This window comes from Oncorhynchus clarkii, chromosome 13 (genome assembly GCF_045791955.1).
Source record: "Oncorhynchus clarkii lewisi isolate Uvic-CL-2024 chromosome 13, UVic_Ocla_1.0, whole genome shotgun sequence".
In the NCBI taxonomy this organism is placed as follows: Eukaryota; Metazoa; Chordata; class Actinopteri; order Salmoniformes; family Salmonidae; genus Oncorhynchus; species Oncorhynchus clarkii.
Window position 1 is genome coordinate 63,762,734 of NC_092159.1, and position 23,097 is coordinate 63,785,830.

Here is a 23,097-nt window from a genome sequence, read left to right on the forward strand (position 1 = left end):
TGAGATACACACTGAGCAGGTAGCTAGCTACCACACATGGTGAGATACACACTGAGCAGGTAGCTAGCTACCACACATGGTGAGATACACACTGAGCAGGTAGCTAGCTACCACACATGGTGAGATACACACTGAGCAGGTAGCTAGCTACCACACATGGTGAGATACACACTGAGCAGGTAGCTAGCTACCACACATGGTGAGATACACACTGAGCAGGTAGCTACCACATTACAGACTGTAGTTTTTAGGCCCATACAAACCCAGGTCTACTCTGCATCAGTACAGACTGTAGGTATTAGGCCAATACAAACCCAGGTCTACTCTGCATCAGTACAGACTGTAGGTATTAGGCCAATACAAACCCAGGTCTACTCTGCACCAGTACAGACTGTAGGTATTAGGCCCATACAAACCCAGGTCTACTCTGCACCAGTACAGACTGTAGGTATTAGGCCAATACAAACCCAGGTCTACTCTGCACCAGTACAGACTGTAGGTATTAGGCCAATACAAACCCAGGTCTACTCTGCATCAGTACAGACTGTAGGTATTAGGCCCATACAAACCCAGGTCTACTCTGCACCAGTACAGACTGTAGGTATTAGGCCCATACAAACCCAGGTCTACTCTGCACCAGTACAGACTGTAGGTATTAGGCCAATACAAACCCAGGTCTACCATTACAACAGAGCCACACTGATATTGGGTTTGGAGTCTCCAACTTGACTCTGGATCCACTCTGACTGTTGTTCTGTCTACAGCAAATCCAGGAGTTTACAGACGTGAACGATGGAGAGAAGGAGGTGATGAAGCTATGGAACCTTCACGTTATGAAGTATGGGTACGTACCCCACGTTAAAGCCCTGGCCTCGTTATACAGCCTCTGTTTAAAGCATCATCAGACGTTGCTGTGTGTCGTTCTCTAGACGTTGCTGTGTGTCGTTCTCTAGACGTTGCTGTGTGGCGTTCTCTAGACGTTGCTGTGTGTCGTTCTCTAGAGGTTCATCAGACGTTGCTATGTGTCGTTCTCTAGACGTTGCTGTGTGGCGTTCTCTAGACGTTGCTGTGTGTCGTTCTCTAGAGGTTCATCAGACGTTGCTATGTGTCGTTCTCTAGACGTTGCTGTGTGTCGTTCTCTAGACGTTGCTGTGTGTCGTTCTCTAAAGCATCATCAGACGTTGCTGTGTGTCGTTCTCTAGACGTTGCTGTGTGTCGTTCTCTAAAGCATCATCAGACGTTGCTGTGTGTCGTTCTCTAAAGCATCATCAGACGTTGCTGTGTGTCGTTCTCTAGACGTTGCTGTGTGTCGTTCTCTATAAGACTTTGCTGTGGTCTTGGCTTGTGCACTTGAGCCAACAGCTGGCACATACAGTGTGAGGTTAGCCGACATGATGAGATTATTATGGATAAGGGCTAGATTTCTTTTTGGGGGGAGGGGTCAAATGACCCTGGATATTTATTGTGAAGGAGCATCAAGTTCATCACCGTGCACTTTCACCTCCCTGTGAAGTTCATCACCGTGCACTTTCACCTCCCTGTGAAGTTCATCACCGTGCACTTTCACCTCCCTGTGAAGTTCATCACTTATTAAATCTGTAGCTTAAACTGTGAATCGTATGACTTGTCGCATGACTCCCAAGTTTACTTCCACATTGGATGGAAACCTGCTTAATGACATCTATTTCTCACTCATTTAGAGTTTAAAAATGCTCTCAATCTCAACAGAATCTCTGTATTATTTGTATTTTTTATTTAACTTGGCAAGTCGGTTAAGAACAAATTCTTATTTTCAATGACAGCCTAGGAACAGTGGGTTAACTGCCTTGTTCAGGGGCAGAACGACAGGTTCTTTCCTTGTCAGCTCGGGGATTCAATCTAGCAACCTTTCGGTTACTGGCCCAACGCTCTAACCACTAGGCTATCTGCTGCCCCCAAATGAATTCGTATGAACCAGGCGCTCTCGACTAGAGGCTCCATAGTGTCTGTGGCGCAGGCTGAACGTTTGACGTCCCTACTCTAATCCCCCTCCTCTCTCTCTCTCCCCCCCCCCCCTCTCTCCCCTCCCCTCTCTCTCTTCCCCCTTCTCTCTCTCTCTTCCCCCTTCTCTCTCTCTCTTCCCCCTTCTCTCTCTCTCTTTCCCCTTCTCTCTCTCTCTTCCCCCTTCTATCTCTCTCTTCCCCCTTCTCTCTCTCTTCCCCCTTCTCTCTTCCCCCTCCCCTCTCTCTCTTCCCCCTCTCTCTCTCTTCCCCCCCTCTCTCTCTCTCCCCTCTCTCTCTCTCCCCTCTCTCTCTCCCCTCCCCTCTCTCTCTCCCCCCACTCTCTCTCTCTGCCCCTCAGCTACATAGCAGATAACCAGATGAACGGAGCCTGTCTGGCGTTTGTGGAAGGTTGCGGAGCGTACATTGCCAGGAAGAACCTCTGTAAGAACTTCCTGTTACACCTGGTCAGCATGCATGACTTTAAACTGGTTACCACGACAACCATCAACCAGGCCATGACACGCCTCCGACACATCCAGCAGACCCAGCGGCAGGAAGATGGAGAGGGGGATGGAGGAGAGTATTGGGTGACAGCGCTGGAGTCTCCGTCTGAGCTGCAACCCGACTATGCCACATGTAATGACGACCACACGGATGGTAAGAGTAACCATGGTAATGGCCGCGCGAATGGAATCGTCATCGGCGATGGCGATGAAGCTGGTAGTTCTGTTGCTGTGGAAACGTCCAGGCCGAGCAAGAGGCATAAGTTGTGAGGTACCCTCCGGCCCTCTCCTGGAGGAGTGATGAGTATCTAAAATGATGCCCGGTGATTGGCTGAGTGGAGGGTGAAAGAGGGTGTGTTGGTGGTGATTGGAGGGAATAATAAGAGAGACTCATGATGACATCATTCCAAACAAGCACTGGGTGTTGGGTTTACCTTATAGAGGTGGTGGGCCAGAATCATTTAAGTCAATTTGGACACACACACACACACACACAGAGTCCCACTGGTTATAGTAGGGAAACCTTGGTCTAGTTTTCCCCCATGTCTGGTTATTCAGTCTTGCTTTGATGTCATTAGACTGATGTTACAGTGACCATGAGGTCTGTAAACGCATCACTTTAGCAATAACTTAGTCCCAACTGGCACCATATTCCTCTATACTAGTGTGCACTACTTTTTACCAGGCCCTGCTATAGACTAGGGGGTGTACTTGTACATCAAGCTGTCTGCTATAGACTAGGGGATGTACTTGTACATCAAGCTGTCTGCTATAGACTAGCATTCTGTCCAGGGGATGTACTTGTACATCAAGCTGTCTGCTATAGATTAGCATTCTGTCCAGGAGGTGTACTTGTACATCAAGCTGTCTGCTATAGATTAGCATTCTGTCCAGGAGGTGTACTTGTACATCAAGCTGTCTGCTATAGACTAGGGGATGTACTTGTACATCAAGCTGTCTGCTATAGACTAGCATTCTGTCCAGGAGGTGTACTTGTACATCAAGCTGTCTGCTATAGACTAGCATTCTTTCCAGGAGTGGTACTTGTACATCAAGCTGTCTGCTATAGACTAGCATTCTGTCCAGGAGGTGTACTTGTACATCAAGCTGTCTGCTATAGACTAGCATTCTGTCCAGGAGGTGTACTTGTACATCAAGCTGTCTGCTATAGACTAGCATTCTGTCCAAGGGATGTACTTGTACATCAAGCTGTCTGCTATAGACTAGCATTCTGTCCAGGAGGTGTACTTGTACATCAAGCTGTCTGCTATAGACTAGCATTCTGTCCAGGAGGTGTACTTGTACATCAAGCTGTCTGCTATAGACTAGCATTCTGTCCAGGAGGTGTACTTGTACATCAAGCTGTCTGCTATAGACTAGCATTCTGTCCAGGAGGTGTACTTGTACATCAAGCTGTCTGCTATAGACTATCATTCTGTCCAGGAGGTGTACTTGTACATCAAGCTGCCTCACTACAGAAGCAGGAGGTGGGCTCCTGCCCTCTGGTCCGTTCTGGCTGTTACAAGGCTTTAGTACTCTAGGCCGAGGCCCATAGGGTCCCTATATATATAGATCAGTGGTTCCCAAACTGTTTCACTCAGGTCCCTCTTCCAGCATTGGGGAACATCCATTTCTATGGGCACAAGCACTGTTCATGACCCAAACGGTTCACACCCCTAAAATGTTGCAGATTTGAAAGCTTATTTCCTTGCATTTCTATACGTTTTGCCATGTCTAATGTGTTTTCTTGTGATATTTGAGTGACAAAAAAATGTATGTCTATGAGCTAAAAAAAACAACCGTTAGCTGACGTGGGCTGGACATTTCTGACAAGTTATATCTCTCTAAGTAATGTAATGACATGATGAAGAGGAACTGATGATGCAATAACCTGTTTCCACACGTCACCTTGTGTGTTCTACTATTACAACTTTCTGAGTTCCCCCTAGGGGGCCGCGCCCCACAGTTTGGGAACCGCTGATATATGGAATAGGATATCATCAGTAGTGTCCATCCTCACTGGTTCATCAGTAGTGTCCATCCTCACTGGTTCATCAGTACTGTGTCCATCCTCACTGGTTCATCAGTACTGTCCATCCTCACTGGTTCATCAGTAGTGTCCATCCTCACTGGTCCAACCTACTTTAGCACCTGTCTTGTCTCAGGTGCCTGTTTGAGACAGACTTGGGTGTCTGTGCACTAGACAGGAAATAGGGTGTCATTTGGGATATTTGCTTTGGGACAAACTCGTTTAAAAATATATAAATATATATATAGAGACGAACCGAAAAGACTTGGGTCGTCTTCACTTGGGATGGACTACCTGAACAATATAAACGTTTGTTTTCGTTTGCTAGACGTTTTTGCTACAGTGTGCACTAATGAATACAACCCTGATGACGGACAGACTCTGCTGTATTGTATTGTTTTAATTTTTTTTACAAGGGGAATGGTTGATGATGATGCATTCTGAATTTGAATATTTGGTTGTTATGTTTATTACTATGGGGGCCATTTTGAGACTAAACTTGAGGGACTGAAGTCCAGCTCTTGGAAACAGTGTTGGACTAGAAGGTGTCTGGCTCAGGGTAGAAACATCACTTTGCCCCCCCCCCATCCTAAACTAAATGTGTATTGCTGTCAGACCTCTGTTTAAATACTATTTGGAGTCTTTAACGTTTGCTCTAGCCTGCCTGGAGTGCTAGATGGGAGGGGAGTTGCAGTTTTGGGACTAGTCTTTTAGGTCCATTTAAGCCAGGCAAGCTCAATCAAGCACTGATCAAGTATTTGAACTCAGGTCTGGTTAGCACTCAAGTCAGTCACAGGATCCAATGGTGCTACTAGACAGATGATTCAGGCCCTCAGCGAGCACAGATCTCAGTCATCTGTAACCTTTTTGAGGTTGTCAGGTCATTAGGTCAAGGTTCAGTTACACTGCATGACCACATTCATCATCAAGCTGAAACCGTGCAGCACCCGCATCCACTCACTGCTTTTGGGCAATGTCCCGAATGGTTCCCTATCTGGTATACTACTTTTGACCAGGGTCCATAGGGTAGTGCACTACTTATAGGGAATAAGGTGCCATTTGGCACGCACTCTTACTATGTTGGAGTAATTTGGGCACGGTCTTCAGAAAGGTGACATGTTGACCTGCTGGACATCAACTGTAGTAAGTATTACAGTGGAGAGTTAAATGTTGTTGGGTTTCCTGGCCAAAGGGAGTTGGATCTACTGTTTTCCTCACCTGTGAAACTGTCCCAATTAGCATCTTATTTCCTATATATATATAGTGTACCATAGAGCCCTGGTCAAAAGTAGCATAGACCACAGGAGGTTGGTGGCACCTTTAATTGGGGAGGACGGGCCCTGGTCAAAAGTAGCATGGACCACAGGAAGTTGGTGGCACCTTTTAATTGGGGAGGACGGGCCCTGGTCAAAAGTAGCATGGACCACAGGAGGTTGGTGGCAGCTTTTAATTGGGGAGGACGGGCTCGTGGTAATGGCTGGAGCGGAATGGTATCTAACATGCGATTTCCACGTGTTTGATGCCATTATGAGCCGTCCTCCCCTCAGCAGCCTCCACTGGTATGGGCCCTGGTCAACAGGAGTGCACTATATAGGAAATAGGATGTCATTTCAGATATAGGAAACAGGGTGTCATTGCTTCTCCAGTGATGGGGTGGATCTTTTCAGGTGTGAACTCGAATTGCAATCAATCAGGACCCAAACAAAGGAAGATGTTCCTACGTTCTGTAGCTGTGTGCAGTATGTTGACTAGGGTCATGTTCATTTGGCACAAAACGTTAGGGAGTTGGAGGTACTATCTGTACTAATCCAATAAAACACTTATCTTCTGTTGCAAAACGTTTTGCTACAGTGCGCCTCAGTGAACATGACCCAGGTGTGTGTGTATATATATATATATATATCTCACTTCAGGAAAAAGGAGCAACATTTTGCTCTAGCGAACCCAGATAAGAAAAACAGGACTTTGTTCACCAACATCCTAAAACCAGCTGGACGTTGGAATTTAGTAATCAAGGGAGTCATAAAAAATGTTTTCTATTTAAAAGAATAAAGATGTTTTGTATTATTACCATTAACGTCTCATATGGTTTTAATTGTACGGATACGGTTCTAACACTACTGGTCACGTTCTCATGGATACGGTTCTAAAACTACTGGTCACGTTCTCATGGATACGGTTCTATTACTACTGGTCACGTTACTGTCTCATGGATACGGTTCTAACACTACTGGTCACGTTCTCATGGATACGGTTCTATTACTACTGGTCACGTTACTGTCTCATGGATACGGTTCTAACACTACTGGTCACGTTCTCATGGATACGGTTCTAACACTACTGGTCACGTTCTCATACTACTGGTCACGTTACTGTAACTATCTCATGGATACGGTTCTAACACTACTGGTCACGTTACTGTAACTATCTCATGGATACGGTTCTAACACTACTGGTCACGTTACTGTAACTATCTCATGGATACGGTTCTAACACTACTGGTCACGTTACTGTAACTATCTCATGGATACGGTTCTAACACTACTGGTCACGTTACTGTAACTATCTCATGGATACGGTTCTAACACTACTGGTCACGTTCTCACGGATACGGTTCTAACACTACTGGTCACGTTACTGTAACTATCTCATGGATACGGTTCTAACACTACTGGTTACTGTAACTATCTCATGGATACGGTTCTAACACTACTGGTCACGTTACTGTAACTATCTCATGGATACGGTTCTAACACTACTGGTCACGTTACTGTAACTATCTCATGGATACGGTTCTAACACTACTGGTTACTGTAACTATCTCATGGATACGGTTCTAACACTACTGGTCACGTTACTGTAACTATCTCATGGATACGGTTCTAACACTACTGGTCACGTTACGGTTCTAACACTACTGGGTCACGTTACTGTAACTATCTCATGGATACGGTTCTAACACTACTGGTCACGTTACTGTAACTATCTCACGGATACGGTTCTAACACTACTGGTCACGTTACTGTAACTATCTCACGGATTTGGTTCTAACACTACTGGTCACGTTACGGTTCTAACACTACTGGTCACGTTACTGTAACTATCTCATGGATACGGTTCTAACACTACTGGTCACGTTACTATCTCACGGATACGGTTCTAACACTACTGGTCACGTTACTGTAACTATCTCACGGATTTGGTTCTAACACTACTGGTCACGTTACTGTAACTATCTCATGGATACGGTTCTAACACTACTGGTCACGTTACTGTAACTATCTCACGGATTTGGTTCTAACACTACTGGTCACGTTCCTGTAACTATCTCACGGATACGGTTCTAACACTACTGGTCACGTTCTCATGGATACGGTTCTAACACTACTGGTCACGTTACTGTAACTATCTCACGGATACGGTTCTAACACTACTGGTCACGTTACTGTTACTATCTCATTCACATGTTAGGATAGGGGATAGACCTTCAGCGAGCCCGAGAACAGAACTTTTCAGACTGGGCCAGTAGGAATGTGCCCAACTAGCCCGTCAGACCAGCCAAATGTTGTATTTCCAACCCATGACACGGGGCGGAACATTTTGGACCCGCTTGTTACCCTGGCTAGTAGAAATGGTCTGCTAGCCTGGCTGACCCAACATCCTGACTTCTGTCCATCTCTTGATGTAGCTCCAATTTTGGATTGTTTCATATTTCAGACACAAAAAAATTACCAAAAATAGATGACTAAGCAATTTATTGGATGTTTCTGGGACATTCGTTCTGTACTGAAGGAAGACACAAACACAGATGTCAATAATAAGCCTGATAACAAGCAGGACTGGGGTCAATGCCATTTTAGGAAGTCGACTCACATTCCACTTTAACGCAAATCGGAAGTTCAGTTAAACTCCCCGAATTGAAATGGAACTGAGCCCCCAACCCTGATTACAAGTCACAGTCAGCATTCCAAATGGCACCCTATCTGATGCACTTCTTTTAACCGGCCCTATGGATCCTGGTCAAAAAGTAGTGCACTAGATAGGGGATAGGGTGCTATTTGGGACTCAGACACACAGTTAAAGGAATCTGAGACGGCTGTTTGCATGAAGAGGGTGGTGGATGACAAGACAGCTGAGGACGACCCCACTATAACAGGTGGCCTGGTTCCATTTCCAACCCCACACTCCTTCCCTTGCGCCATTGGCAGCCTTTCACTGATATCAGATGATTTGGACGTGAAGCAACACTGCCACATAGTAACTATACAGCTATATTCTGTATCCAAGCTATAGCTTTTATCTAGCAGTGTCTTACAGTCTGTATGACCACTGTTAACCTGTTAAATGTGAAACTGTCACACTCCCGAGTGGCGCAGCGGTCTAAGACACTGTATTGCAGTGCTAGAGGCGTCACTACAGACCCTGGTTCGTTTCCAGGCTGTCACACAACCGGCCATGATCGGGAGTCCCATAGGGTTTGGCCCAGCATCGCCCGGGTTAGGGGAGCAGGGTAGGCAGTCATTGTAAATAACATTTTGTTCTTTCCTGACTTGCCTAGTTAAATAAAGGTTCATTTTAAATTTGAACCATCGAACTCAGTCAGTCTGCTGAAGAGCGCTCTGTAACCACAGCAACCATACCATCTCTGCAGAACCGCAGGAAGCAACCCACAACGGCCCCCTAGTCCCTATAGTGGTCTAGAGGAAATGGGATGCCGTTTTTAAAATATGAATTCACCTCTCACAAGTAGAACAAGTTCCCCCAAAAATTCACATGAAAGTACATCAATGTCTACAAGTGAAGTTACATTACATGGTTGTGAATACTGTTAGCAAAAAAAACGTTTTTAAAAGGAGAGACCGACGAAGAAGAGGTTACGATCTCTGGAGTGAGTCGTTTTTCACAGTGATGGTGTTTTATTCTGTGGTAAACCAGACCAGCATGCTTTGCAGCTCAAGTGTTTGATGAAAGGCAACGTCTCGCTCTCTGATCACTTCTCTGAGCGAGACCACCTCCTTATTGTTCTCACATTCAAAAGTTTAAAAACCACAATTTTAGGACGTTTGGAGAGAATGTGCATCTGAAATAGGGCACAGGAATGACACCCTATTCCCTATATAGTCCACTACTTTTGACCAAGGTCCATAGCACTCTGTAGGGAATAGGGTGCCATTTCCTGCACAGCCTGAGTGTGTCTTGAAAAGGAATAATGATTGGTCAGTTCTGGTACATCAGTCTGTATCAGATGGCAGGATATGTTATCAGACAGGTCAGAAAGGGCTTTGTGTACATTGTCCATCCAGGTGCCCAAGAGGAGAAAGTTGAGATTTTCTGATACCGGAGCAGACAACTCTCAGCCATCACCAGTCATACCTGGAGGAAGCACAGATCGCTGCGCCAGATGAAACCTTTCCCGGGGTGAAAGGACCAGATGAGTCACAGTGGGTTAAAGAGGGGTACATTTACTGTAAACAACAGTTGAATTCACATTTAGAAATACCCCAACACTGAACAGTTGCTATAGGGGGTAGAGGCTAAGTGTCGAAGGCAGTGGTATTTAAAGGCCAGGATCGCGACCCCCCCCACTAAACAAAACGTACGAGACAATATACAAACGTATTTGAAAAATAAAATTGAGTACATTTATTTTGGTTTCTTGTAAATGTAATGAATTACGGGTTATTCGTTGATGTAAAAATCTAAAATGTACTGTTTTTTTATTATTTTGGGGTTGGGTTCATGAGAAATTGCACACAACAAAATAGAGTCCCTGCTAAAAAGTTTGAATAGCACTGGTCTAAGGGGTTGATTTGGGACAGGACAACTCCAGCAGACAGGACTGTTACCCTGCTTGTCCCTTTGTGTTGACTGACAGGTCTGCTGTCCAATCAGCAGCCTCAGAACACCAGCACCTTCCAACCAGGGTGGGCTAAGGAGCAGCCAAAGAACAGGCAGTCCACCCCCTGGTCCAGCAGCCAATCAAACACCACTTCCCGGTTCCCTGAGCCAATCGTAACCCTCAGCTTGAAGTTGCCTCCGTCGCTAAGGTTGTTGTTGTTGCTAATAGGAAGTAGGTTGACCACTTCCATATCGAAGGTCACAACAGAGCCGAGGGTGATGGAAGGCAGCTGGTTGGTCATCTCTTTACCGTTGACAAACACTGCTCCTGGAGGGGAGAAGAGGGAGAGAGAGAGAAGAGGGAGGGAGAGAAGAGGGGGAGAGAGAGAGAAGAGAGATAAAGAGAAGAGGGAGAGAGAGAGAAGAGGGGGAGAGAGAGAAGAGGGAGAGAGAGAGAAGAGGGATAAAGAGAAGAGGGGGAGAGAGAGAAGAGGGATAAAGAGAAGAGGGATAAAGAGAAGAGGGGGAGAGAGAGAAGAGGGAGAGAGAGAAGAGGGGGAGAGAGAGAAGAGAGGGAGGGAGAGAGAGAAGAGAGAAAGAAGAGGGGGAGAGAGAGAAGAGAGATGAAGAGAGAGAAGAGGGGGAGAGAGAGAGGAGAGAGAGGAGGGATAAAGAGAAGGTGAGAAAAAAATCTTGACGTTTTACCTTTTAACGCTGCTGCTACTCTGTAATTGTACGCTTTACCAAAATAAAAAGTGAAAAAAGTGACTGTGAGCAACGTACCGTTGGTGGAGATGCAGACAGCCTGGTCCCTCTGCAGAGACTCTGCCTCTCCCTCACACCCCACACACACCCCGATACTGTCCCGCTTGTCCACCTGGCCCGTCGCAGAGATCCTACGCAAGCACACCATACACACACATTAATCACAGCATAACATTACGCTAGAGATTGTGATGGAGAGTGGGACACAGAGAGAGAGAGGGACACAGAGAGAGAGAGAGACACAGAGAGAGAGAGAGAGACAGGGAGAGAGGGAGTGTGTATACTGACTTGAAGGTGAGCGTCTGTCCACAGAAGTAGGTTGGAGCGTTGGAGTAGAGAACCCCAGCTTTAGAGGGGGACGAGTCACTCCGCATGGCGATGTTCCTTCTACTGCTGAGGATGTAGCCCTCACTGCCTGGACACCACTCTGGAACACACACACACACACGGTCAGAGGAACACACACACGGTCAGAGAAACACACACACACACGGTCAGAGAAACACACACACACACACACACACACACACACACGGTCAGAGAAACACACACACATGGTCAGAGAAACACACACACACACGGTCAGAGAAACACACACACACACGGTCAGAGAAACACACACACACACGGTCAGAGAAACACACACACACACACACGGTCAGAGAAACACACACACACACACGGTCAGAGAAACACACACACACACACGGTCAGAGAAACACACACACACACACACGGTCAGAGAAACACACACACACACACGCGGTCAGAGAAACACACACACACACACGCGGTCAGAGAAACACACACACACACACACGGTCAGAGAAACACACACACACACACACGGTCAGAGAAACACACACGGTCAGAGAAACACACACACACACACACACACGGTCAGAGAAACACACACACACACACACACGGTCAGAGAAACACACACACACACGGTCAGAGAAACACACACACACACGGTCAGAGAAACACACACACACACACACGGTCAGAGAAACACACACACACACAGTCAGAGAAACACACACACACAAACGGTCAGAGAAACACACACACACAAACGGTCAGAGAAACACACACACGGTCAGAGAAACACACACACACAGTCAGAGAAACACACACCACCCAGAAGAAGACAGAAACCATGACAACAGTACATCTTCAGTCGAGGCCCGACTGCATTTCAACAGGTCTGGCTCCAGGAGACACACCTTCTCACGCCACAGACAGACACAGGAAATGAGACAGGATGTTGAGTGATGCCAGAGAGGACGGTGCTTTACTGACACCAACAGCACGGGAGGTGAAATTACAAGCTAGGTAGCTAGTGTGTACTAAGTAGCTAGTGTGTGCTAAGTAGCTAGTGTGTGCTAAGTAGCTAGTGTGTGCTAAGTAGCTAGTGTGTACTAAGTAGCTAGTGTGTGCTAAGTAGCTAGTGTGTGCTAAGTAGCTAGTGTGTGCTAAGTAGCTAGTGTGTGCTAGGTAGCTAGTGTGTACTAAGTAGCTAGTGTGTACTAAGTAGCTAGTGTGTGCGTACTAGCTAGCTGCACAAACAACAATGGTTAACATTACACCCTGGACCAGAACTAGTACACTGACTATTATGTGCCTAACACACTGATGCCCTGGACCAGAGCTAGTGTCTCACGATACACGAGACCAACAAACGTCTACAGGTTACGCGAGCACACACCATCAGAGACACAAAAACACCATCAGAGACACAGAAACACCATCAGAGACACAGAAACACCATCAGAGACACAGAAATACCATCAGAGACGTACTTTGAGGTTCGTAGACCACGCTGTGTCAGCATGCATAACCTGGAGCTGAACGCATCACCCTGTATCTGCTCCAGGTGTGTCTGTGTTTACCCTGGGGTGTGTGAGTTTACCCTGGGGTGTCTGTGTTTACCCTGGGGTGTGTGTTTACCCTGGGGTGTGTGTTTACCCTGGGGTGTGTGTTTACCCTGGGGTGTGTGTGTTTACCCTGGGGTGTGTGTGTTTACCCTGGGGTGTGTGTGTTTACCCTGGGGTGTGAGTTTACCCTGGGGTGTGTGTCTGTGTTTACCCTGGGGTGTGTGAGTTTACCCTGGGGTGTCTGTGTTTACCCTGGGGGGTGTGAGTTTACCCTGGGGTGTCTGTGTTTACCCTGGGGTGTGTGTCTGTGTTTACCCTGGGGTGTCTGTGTTTACCCTGGGGTGTGTGAGTTTACCCTGGGGTGTCTGTGTTTACCCTGGGGGGTGTGAGTTTACCCTGGGGTGTCTGTGTTTACCCTGGGGGGTGTGAGTTCACCCTGGGGGGTGTGAGTTTATCCGGGGGGGGTGTGAGTTTACCCTGGGGTGTGTGAGTTTACCCGGGGGGGGTGTGTTTACCCTGGGGTGTCTGTGTTTACCCTGGGGTGGGTGAGTTTACCTTGGGGTGTGTATGTCTCTGTTTACCCTGTGGTGTGTGTGTGTGTGAGTGTGTTTACCATGTTGTGTGTGTTTACCCTGTGGTGTGTGTGTGTTTACCCTGTGGTCTGTGTGTGTTTACCCTGTGGTGTGTGTGTGTTTACCATCTGGTGTGTGTGTGTGTGTTTACCCTATAGTGTGTGTGTCTCTGTTTACCCTGTGGTGTGTGTGTGTGTGTGTGTGTTTACCATGTCGTGTGTGTGTGTTTACCATGTCGTGTGTGTTTACCTTATAGTGTGTGAGTGTTTACCCTGTGGTGTGTGTGTGTTTACCATGGGGTGCCAGTGTGGTGTATCCTGTCTGTGGGACGCTCCAGGGGCTCCACTCGGTACGTCCCTCCCCCCGGGCACACACCCTGAACAGATGATCAGTGTGGGGGTCCAGGTGTAGGACCAGGAACTCCTGCTCCGGCCCGATGTAGGTGTCCTCGTACTGACCTGAAGAGGAAGATACCAAGGTTAGGATCATCAACTACCATTAACAAAGCACTATTCTAGTAGAAAGTACTATTCATATGACAAAGTACTAGTCATATGATAAAGTACTATTCATATGATAAAGAACCAGTCATTGAGAGACATTCGCTGGTCTCTTTGTTGCACTGAGAGACAGTCGCCGGTCCCTTTGTTGCACTGAGAGACAGTCGCCGGTCCCTTTGTTGCCATAAGAGACAGTCGCTGGTCCCTTTGTTGCACTGAGAGACAGTCGCTGGTCCCTTTGTTGTCATAAGAGACAGTCGCCGGTCCCTTTGTTGCACTGAGAGACAGTCGCCGGTCCCTTTGTTGTCATAAGAGACAGTCGCCGGTCCCTTTGTTGCACTGAGAGACAGTCGCCGGTCCCTTTGTTGCACTAAGAGACAGTCGCCGGTCCCTTTGTTGTCATAAGAGACAGTCGTCGGTCCCTTTGTTGCACTGAGAGACAGTCGCCGGTCCCTTTGTTGTCATAAGAGACAGTCGTCGGTCCCTTTGTTGCACTGAGAGACAGTCGCTGGTCCCTTTGTTGCACTGAGAGACAGTCGCCGGTCCCTTTGTTGTCATAAGAGACAGTCGCCGGTCCCTTTGTTGCACTGAGAGACAGTCGCCGGTCCCTTTGTTGCACTAAGAGACAGTCGCCGGTCCCTTTGTTGTCATAAGAGACAGTCGTCGGTCCCTTTGTTGCACTGAGAGACAGTCGCCGGTCCCTTTGTTGCCATAAGAGACAGTCGCCGGTCCCTTTGTTGCCATAAGAGACAGTCGCCGGTCCCTTTGTTGCACTGAGAGACAGTCGCCGGTCCCTTTGTTGCCATAAGAGACAGTCGCCGGTCCCTTTGTTGCCATAAGAGACAGTCGCCGGTCCCTTTGTTGCACTGAGAGACAGTCGCCGGTCCCTTTGTTGTCATAAGAGACAGTCGCCGGTCCCTTTGTTGCCATAAGAGACAGTCGCCGGTCCCTTTGTTGCCATAAGAGACAGTCGCCGGTCCCTTTGTTGCCATAAGAGACAGTCGCCGGTCCCTTTGTTGCACTGAGAGACAGTCACCGGTCCCTTTGTTGTCATAAGAGACAGTCGCCGGTCCCTTTGTTGCCATAAGAGACAGTCGCCGGTCCCTTTGTTGCACTGAGAGACAGTCGCCGGTCCCTTTGTTGTCATAAGAGACAGTCGCCGGTCCCTTTGTTGCCATAAGAGACAGTCGCCGGTCCCTTTGTTGCCATAAGAGACAGTCGCCGGTCCCTTTGTTGCACTGAGAGACAGTCGCCGGTCCCTTTGTTGCCATAAGAGACAGTCGCTGGTCCCTTTGTTGCACTGAGAGACAGTCGCCGGTCCCTTTGTTGCCATAAGAGACAGTCGCCGGTCCCTTTGTTGCACTGAGAGACAGTCGCTGGTCCCTTTGTTGCACTGAGAGACAGTCGCTGGTCCCTTTGTTGCACTGAGAGACAGTCGCTGGTCCTTTTGTTGCACTGAGAGACAGTCACCGGTCCCTTTGTTGTCATAAGAGACAGTCGCCGGTCCCTTTGTTGCACTGAGAGACAGTCGCCGGTCCCTTTGTTGCACTGAGAGACAGTCACCGGTCCCTTTGTTGTCATAAGAGACAGTCGCCGGTCCCTTTGTTGCACTGAGAGACAGTCGCCGGTCCCTTTGTTGCACTGAGAGACAGTCGCCGGTCCCTTTGTTGCCATAAGAGACAGTCGTCGGTCCCTTTGTTGCACTGAGAGACAGTCGCTGGTCCCTTTGTTGTCATAAGAGACAGTCGCCGGTCCCTTTGTTGCACTGAGAGACAGTCGCCGGTCCCTTTGTTGCACTGAGAGACAGTCGCTGGTCCCTTTGTTGCCATAAGAGACAGTCGTCGGTCCCTTTGTTGCACTGAGAGACAGTCGCTGGTCCCTTTGTTGTCATAAGAGACAGTCGCCGGTCCCTTTGTTGCACTGAGAGACAGTCGCCGGTCCCTTTGTTGCACTGAGAGACAGTCGCTGGTCCCTTTGTTGTCATAAGAGACAGTCGCCGGTCCCTTTGTTGTCATAAGAGACAGTCGCCGGTCCTTTTGTTGCCATAAGAGACAGTCGCCGGTCCCTTTGTTGCACTGAGAGACAGTCGCCGGTCCCTTTGTTGCACTGAGAGACAGTCGTCGGTCCCTTAGTTGCACTGAGAGACAGTCGTCGGTCCCTTTGTTGCCATAAGAGACAGTCGCCGGTCCCTTTGTTGCACTGAGAGACAGTCGTCGGTCCCTTTGTTGCACTGAGAGACAGTCGCCGGTCCCTTTGTTGCCATAAGAGACAGTCGCCGGTCCCTTTGTTGCACTGAGAGACAGTCGCCGGTCCCTTTGTTGCACTGAGAGACAGTCGCCGGTCCCTTTGTTGTCATAAGAGACAGTCGCCGGTCCCTTTGTTGCACTGAGAGACAGTCGCCGGTCCTTTTGTTGCACTGAGAGACAGTCATCGGTCCCTTTGTTGCACTGAGAGACAGTCGTCGGTCCCTTTGTTGCCATAAGAGACAGTCGCGGTCCCTTTGTTGCACTGAGAGACAGTCGTCGGTCCCTTTGTTGCACTGAGAGACAGTCGTCGGTCCCTTTGTTGCCATAAGAGACAGTCGCTGGTCCCTTTGTTGCACTGAGAGACAGTCGCCGGTCCCTTTGTTGCACTGAGAGACAGTCGCCGGTCCTTTTGTTGCACTGAGAGACAGTCGCCGGTCCCTTTGTTGCACTGAGAGACAGTCGCCGGTCCCTTTGTTGCCATAAGAGACAGTCGCCGGTCCCTTTGTTGCCATAAGAGACAGTCGCCGGTCCCTTTGTTGCACTGAGAGACAGTCGTCGGTCCCTTTGTTGCACTGAGAGACAGTCGCTGGTCCCTTTGTTGTCATAAGAGACAGTCGCCGGTCCCTTTGTTGCACTGAGAGACAGTCGCCGGTCCCTTTGTTGCACTAAGAGACAGTCGCCGGTCCCTTTGTTGCCATAAGAGACAGTCGTCGGTCCCTTTGTTGCACTGAGAGACAGTCGCTGGTCCCTTTGTTGCCATAAGAGACAGTCGCCGGTCCCTTTGTTGCACTGAGAGACAGTCGCCGGTCCTTTTGTTGCCATAAGAGACAGTCGTCGGTCCCTTTGTTGCACTGAGAGACAGTCGCTGGTCCCTTTGTTGCCATAAGAGACTGTCGCCGGTCCCTTTGTTGCACTGAGAGACAGTCGCCGGTCCCTTTGTTGCACTGAGAGACAGTCGCTGGTCCCTTTGTTGCCATAAGAGACAGTCGCCGGTCCCTTTGTTGCCATAAGAGACAGTCACCGGTCCCTTTGTTGCACTGAGAGACAGTCGCTGGTCCCTTTGTTGCACTGAGAGACAGTCGCCGGTCCCTTTGTTGCACTGAGAGACAGTCGCCGGTCCCTTTGTTGCCATAAGAGACAGTCGCCGGTCCCTTTGTTGCCATAAGAGACAGTCGCCGGTCCCTTTGTTGCACTGAGAGACAGTCGCCGGTCCCTTTGTTGCCATGAGAGACAGTCGCCGGTCCCTTTGTTGCCATAAGAGACAGTCGCCGGTCCCTTTGTTGCCATAAGAGACAGTCGCCGGTCCCTTTGTTGCACTGAGAGACAGTCGCCGGTCCCTTTGTTGCCATGAGAGACAGTCGCCGGTCCCTTTGTTGCCATGAGAGACAGTCGTCGGTCCCTTTGTTGCACTGAGAGACAGTCGCTGGTCCCTTTGTTGTCATAAGAGACAGTCGCCGGTCCCTTTGTTGCACTGAGAGACAGTCGCCGGTCCCTTTGTTGTCATAAGAGACAGTCGCCGGTCCCTTTGTTGCCATAAGAGACAGTCGTCGGTCCCTTTGTTGCCATGAGAGACAGTCGCCGGTCCCTTTGTTGTCATAAGAGACAGTCGCCGGTCCCTTTGTTGCACTGAGAGACAGTCGTCGGTCCCTTTGTTGCCATGAGAGACAGTCGCCGGTCCCTTTGTTGCCATAAGAGACAGTCGCCGGTCCCTTTGTTGCACTGAGACAGTCGCCGGTCCCTTTGTTGTCATAAGAGACAGTCGCCGGTCCCTTTGTTGCACTGAGAGACAGTCGCCGGTCCCTTTGTTGTCATAAGAGACAGTCGCCGGTCCCTTTGTTGCCATAAGAGACAGTCGTCGGTCCCTTTGTTGCACTGAGAGACAGTCGTCGGTCCCTTTGTTGCACTGAGAGACAGTCGCCGGTCCCTTTGTTGCCATAAGAGACAGTCGTCGGTCCCTTTGTTGCACTGAGAGACAGTCGCCGGTCCCTTTGTTGCCATAAGAGACAGTCGCCGGTCCCTTTGTTGCACTGAGAGACAGTCGCCGGTCCCTTTGTTGCCATAAGAGACAGTCGCCGGTCCTTTTGTTGCACTGAGAGACAGTCGCCGGTCCCTTTGTTCAGAAACGTATTTATCCGTTTTTAAAAGTTAAGTTTTATTAAAACATTCCGACTTAGATTATTATAAAAATGTCGAATAAATACGATTGACATACCATCACAAAGAAATGAATAAGTTCTGGGATATTAAATCATTTTTGACCTGGGTACTGACCAGACACTGAGCGACGATACTGCAGACGGTAGTCCTGCACCGCAAACTCATCATCCACCTAGAGAGAGACACAGAGCGAGAGAGACATAGAGAGACACAGAGAGAGAGACACAGAGAGACACAGAGAGAGAGAGACACAGAGAGAGAGACACAGAGAGAGAGACACAGAGCGAGAGAGACATAGAGAGACACAGAGAGAGAGACACAGAGAGGGAGACACAGAGAGGGAGAGACACAGAGAGAGAGAGACACAGAGAGAGAGAGACACAGAGAGAGAGAGACACAGAGAGAGAGAGACACAGAGAGAGAGAGACACAGAGAGAGAGAGACACAGAGAGAGACACAGAGAGAGAGAGAGAGAGACACAGAGACAGAGAAACAGAGACAGAGAAACAGAGAGAGACACAGAAACAGAGAGAGACACAGAGAGACACAGAGAGACACAGAGAGAGACACAGAGAGACACAGAGAGAGAGAGAGACACAGAGAGAGAGAGAGACACAGAGAGAGAGAGACACAGAGAGAGAGAGACACAGAGAGAGAGAGACACAGAGAGAGAGAGACAGAGAAACAGAGAAACAGAGAGACAGAGAAACAGAGAGACAGAGAAACAGAGAGACACAGAAACAGAGAGACACAGACACAGAGAGAGACACAGAGAAACAGAGAGAGACAAAGAAACACAGAGAGAGACAAACACAGAGACACACAGAGAGACAGAGAAACACAGAGAGAGACACACAGAGGGACACAGACAGAGATGTTATGAAACACACAACCCCACAGTACAGTGTAGTAGTTAGTTAATATCAGTGTCAAAACATCTGTAGAGTGTGTGTGTGTGTGTGTCCTCACCTTACACCAGCGTACTAACACACTGCCAGGTCTCTCCTGGAGCTCCTCTATCTGGACTGGAGGGTGTGAAGAGACGGATCCGTGTCGTGACACTCTGTCTCTCACGGCGTACAGCAGAGAGTCATCCAGCTGGGCAGACACACACGGCACGTCTACTAACACTGGTACCTCCGGGAGGCTGAGACACACACACAGAGACACACACACACACACACACCACACACACACAAACCACACACAACGCACACACACACACCACACACAACGCACACACACACACCACACACAACGCACACACACACACCACACACACACACAATGCACACACAATGCACACACACACACAATGCACACACATACACACACACAATGCACACACATATACACACACACACACACAATGCACACACACACACACACACACACACCGAGTTAACTTTAAGACGACAATGTAAAGGTTATGACATAGTGAAAGAGTCTGACAACTCCCTCTCTCTCCTTCACCTGTCCAGATGGATCTGAAGGGCCTTCTTGGTGAAACAGCCCAGCAGGTCCTCCTTCTCCCCCAGACCACAACGGATAGCTACCTCACCTGGAGACAGGGGGAGGGATTACAACCTTTAATCAGTGTTTAATTACAGTGTGAATCATTACATAGGAGATCACTGAGGAGGAGGAGGACAGGAGAAACATGATTCTGATGGTACTGAGGAGGAAGAGGACAGGAGAAACATGATGGAACTGAGGAGGAGAAACATGATTCTGATGGTACTGAGGAGGAAGAGGACAGGAGAAACATGATTCTGATGGTACTGAGGAGGAAGAGGACAGGAGAAACATGATGGAACTGAGGAGGAGGAGGAGAAACATGATTCTGATGGTACTGAGGAGGAAGAGGACAGGAGAAACATGATTCTGATGGTACTGAGGAGGAAGAGGACAGGAGAAACACGATTCTGACGGTACTGAGGAGGAGGAGAAACATGATTCTGATGGTACTGAGGAGGAGGAGGAAGAGGACAGGAGAAACATGATTCTGATGGTACTGAGGAGGAAGAGGACAAGAGAAACATGATTCTGATGGTACTGAGGAGGAGGAGGAAGAGGACAGGAGAAACATGATTCTGATGGTACTGAGGAGGAAGAGGACAGGAGAAACATGATTCTGATGGTACTGAGGAGGAGGAGGAAGAGGACAGGAGAAACATGATTCTGATGGTAATGAGGAGGAGGAGGAGGAGGACAGGAGAAACATGATTCTGATGGTACTGAGGAGGAGGAGGAGGAGAAACATGATTCTGATGGTACTGAGGAGGAGGAGGAAGAGGACAGGAGAAACATGATTCTGATGGTACTGAGGAGGAGGAGGAGGAGGAGGAGGACAGGAGAAACATGATTCTGATGGTACTGAGGAGGAGGAGAAACATGATTCTGATGGTAATGAGGAGGAGGAGGAAGAGGACAGGAGAAACATGATTCTGATGGTACTGAGGAGGAGGAGGAGGAGGAGGAGAAACATGATTCTGATGGTACTGAGGAGGAGGAGGAAGAGGACAGGAGAAACATGATTCTGATGGTACTGAGGAGGAGGAGGAGGACAGGAGAAACATGATTCTGATGGTACTGAGGAGGAGGAGGAGAAACATGATTTTGATGGTAATGAGGAGGATGAGGAGAAACATGATTCTGATGGAACTGAGGAGGAGGAAGAGGAGAAACATGATTCTGATGGTACTGAGGAGGAGGATGAGGAGGAGGAGGAGGAGGAGAAACATGATTCTGATGGTACTGAGGAGGAGGAGGAGGAGGAGGAGGAGGAGGAGGAGAAACATGATTCTGATGGTACTGAGGAGGAGGAGGAGGAGGAGGAGAAACATGATTCTGATGGTACTGAGGAGGAGGAGGAGGAGGAGGAGGAGGAGGAGGAGGAGAAACATGATTCTGATGGAACTGAGGAGGAGGAAGAGGAGAAACATGATTCTGATGGTACTGAGGAGGAGGAAGAGGAGAAACATGATTCTGATGGAACTGAGGAGGAGGAAGAGGAGAAACATGATTCTGATGGTGTGTAAGAGTCATAATAATTTGAGAGGTGATTATATTATTATTATATTAGTCCTGTTACACACAGTGTGTAAGGGACATGTGTATTTTGCATATCCCTACTCCCCCTGAGACAGTCTCAAGGAGTGGGGTCACGGCCAGGGTCACCTTGTTAAGTGCCTTGCTCAAGGGCTCGGGGATTTGAACCATGCGTCCCTCCGTCTATCTATACCTCACCCTCTCGGAGCAGCTCGTCTGCAGTGTTGACTCCGTGTTCTATGAGTTTCTGACAGTCGTCCAACGGTCGAACGCTGTCCTGCTCGATGACATCCACCTCGCTAAGGAGCACGCTCAGACGCTCCGTCAGGAGGCGGGTCACAGCCGTCTGGAGCTCTGAGAAATGACGCTTCAACCCCTCTCTGGCCTGAGACGAGCTGCCTCGTACCTGGAGGAGCGAGAGGAGAGGAAGAGAGAGGAGGGAGAGAGAGAGAGGGGGTGGGAGAGGTTCAATTGATATGCTAACTTTGTACCAAAAATGCTAAAACGCACTGTTTCCAAATCGTAACCAGTCGTAACCAGTCCCCCAACGGAACAGGAAGCTGGTGGTTAGTCGTTTGCAGTGAAACTTAGTCTCTGTTTCAGTTCCTCTTAACAGACAATCATGCTGAGCTGAACTCCTGTCATTATGAAACTACCAGACTGTCTCAGTCCCAAATGGCACCCTTAGTGTCTTTATAGTGCACTAGTGCTCATAGAGAGGAGGGGCCCATAAGGGAGAAAGGGCCAATAGAGCTCTGGTCAAAAGTAGTGCACTATATAGGGAGCTTTTTGGGACACACCCACTAACTGACAGTCCTCCTCTCACTATGACTGACTATGAGAGCGAGAGAGACCAGAGAGAGAGACCAGAGAGAGAGAGAGAGAGACCAGAGAGAGAGACCAGTGACAGAGAGAGAAAGAGACCAGTGAGAGAGAGACCAGTGAGAGAGAAAGACCAGAGAGAGAAGGGGAGACCAGTGAGAGAGAGAGAGAGACCAGAGAGAGAGAGAGAGACCAGTGAGAGAGACCAGAGAGAGAAGGGGAGACCAGAGAGAGAGAGAGACCAGAGAGAGAGACCAGTGAGAGAGACCAGTGAGAGAGACCAGTGAGCGACCGAGAGAGAGACCAGTGAGCGAGAGAGACCAGTGAGAGAGAGACCAGTGAGCGAGAGAGACCAGTGAGAGAGAGACCAGTGAGCGAGCGAGAGAGACCAGTGAGCGAGCGAGAGAGACCAGTGAGCGAGCGAGAGAGACCAGTGAGCGAGCGAGAGAGAGAAGGAAACAGAAGAGCAGAGGAGCTGCACTGATAAACAAGAGAACATAATAGTTGGATGAGGATGGAAAGACCTACATAGAACACTATCAGAGATCAGTGTGTATGGACAGCAGGACACAGGAAATGCCTCACTGGAGCCATTGCATCACTTCCTGGTGTCTATCAGTTTTGTGGAGATAAGGGCAGTATCCTAAATGGCACCCTATTCTCTATATAGTGAACTCATTTTGACCAGGACCCAAAGGTAGTTCACTATGGAGGGAATAGGGTGCCATTTGGGATGTTGCCAAAGATCATGT

At 48.6% G+C, this 23,097-nt stretch overlaps 2 protein-coding genes across 3 annotated transcripts in view; one reads left to right on the plus strand and one right to left on the minus strand.

The window, feature by feature from the left end:
- The window catches only part of LOC139365255 (polycomb protein suz12-A-like), a 40,943-nt gene extending 37,446 nt beyond the window's left edge, over window positions 1-3,497 (plus strand). Inside the window, exons 15-16 of the mRNA XM_071102762.1 lie at window positions 765-844; window positions 2,341-3,497. Coding sequence (XP_070958863.1) covers window positions 765-844; window positions 2,341-2,755 — 495 coding nt within the window. The 3' untranslated portion in view covers window positions 2,756-3,497. The remainder of the gene's footprint in view (window positions 1-764; window positions 845-2,340) is intronic.
- A 4,755-nt stretch (window positions 3,498-8,252) lies between these two features.
- The window catches only part of LOC139365244 (cytokine receptor-like factor 3), a 29,636-nt gene continuing 14,791 nt past the window's right edge, over window positions 8,253-23,097 (minus strand). Inside the window, exons 3-11 of one of the 2 annotated variants that reach the window (XR_011626554.1) lie at window positions 21,722-21,929; window positions 19,946-20,033; window positions 19,442-19,619; window positions 18,587-18,644; window positions 13,863-14,027; window positions 11,406-11,544; window positions 11,136-11,248; window positions 8,588-10,680; window positions 8,253-8,493 (exon numbers count right to left, since the gene is read on the minus strand). Coding sequence is in view for 1 of the 2 variants with exons in the window: in XM_071102747.1 (XP_070958848.1) it covers window positions 10,412-10,680; window positions 11,136-11,248; window positions 11,406-11,544; window positions 13,863-14,027; window positions 18,587-18,644; window positions 19,442-19,619; window positions 19,946-20,033; window positions 21,722-21,929 (1,218 nt within the window). In the remaining variant the exon portion in view is untranslated. Of the gene's footprint in view, window positions 10,681-11,135; window positions 11,249-11,405; window positions 11,545-13,862; window positions 14,028-18,586; window positions 18,645-19,441; window positions 19,620-19,945; window positions 20,034-21,721; window positions 21,930-23,097 lie in introns of both variants that reach the window. The other variant, XM_071102747.1, reaches the window with a different exon arrangement.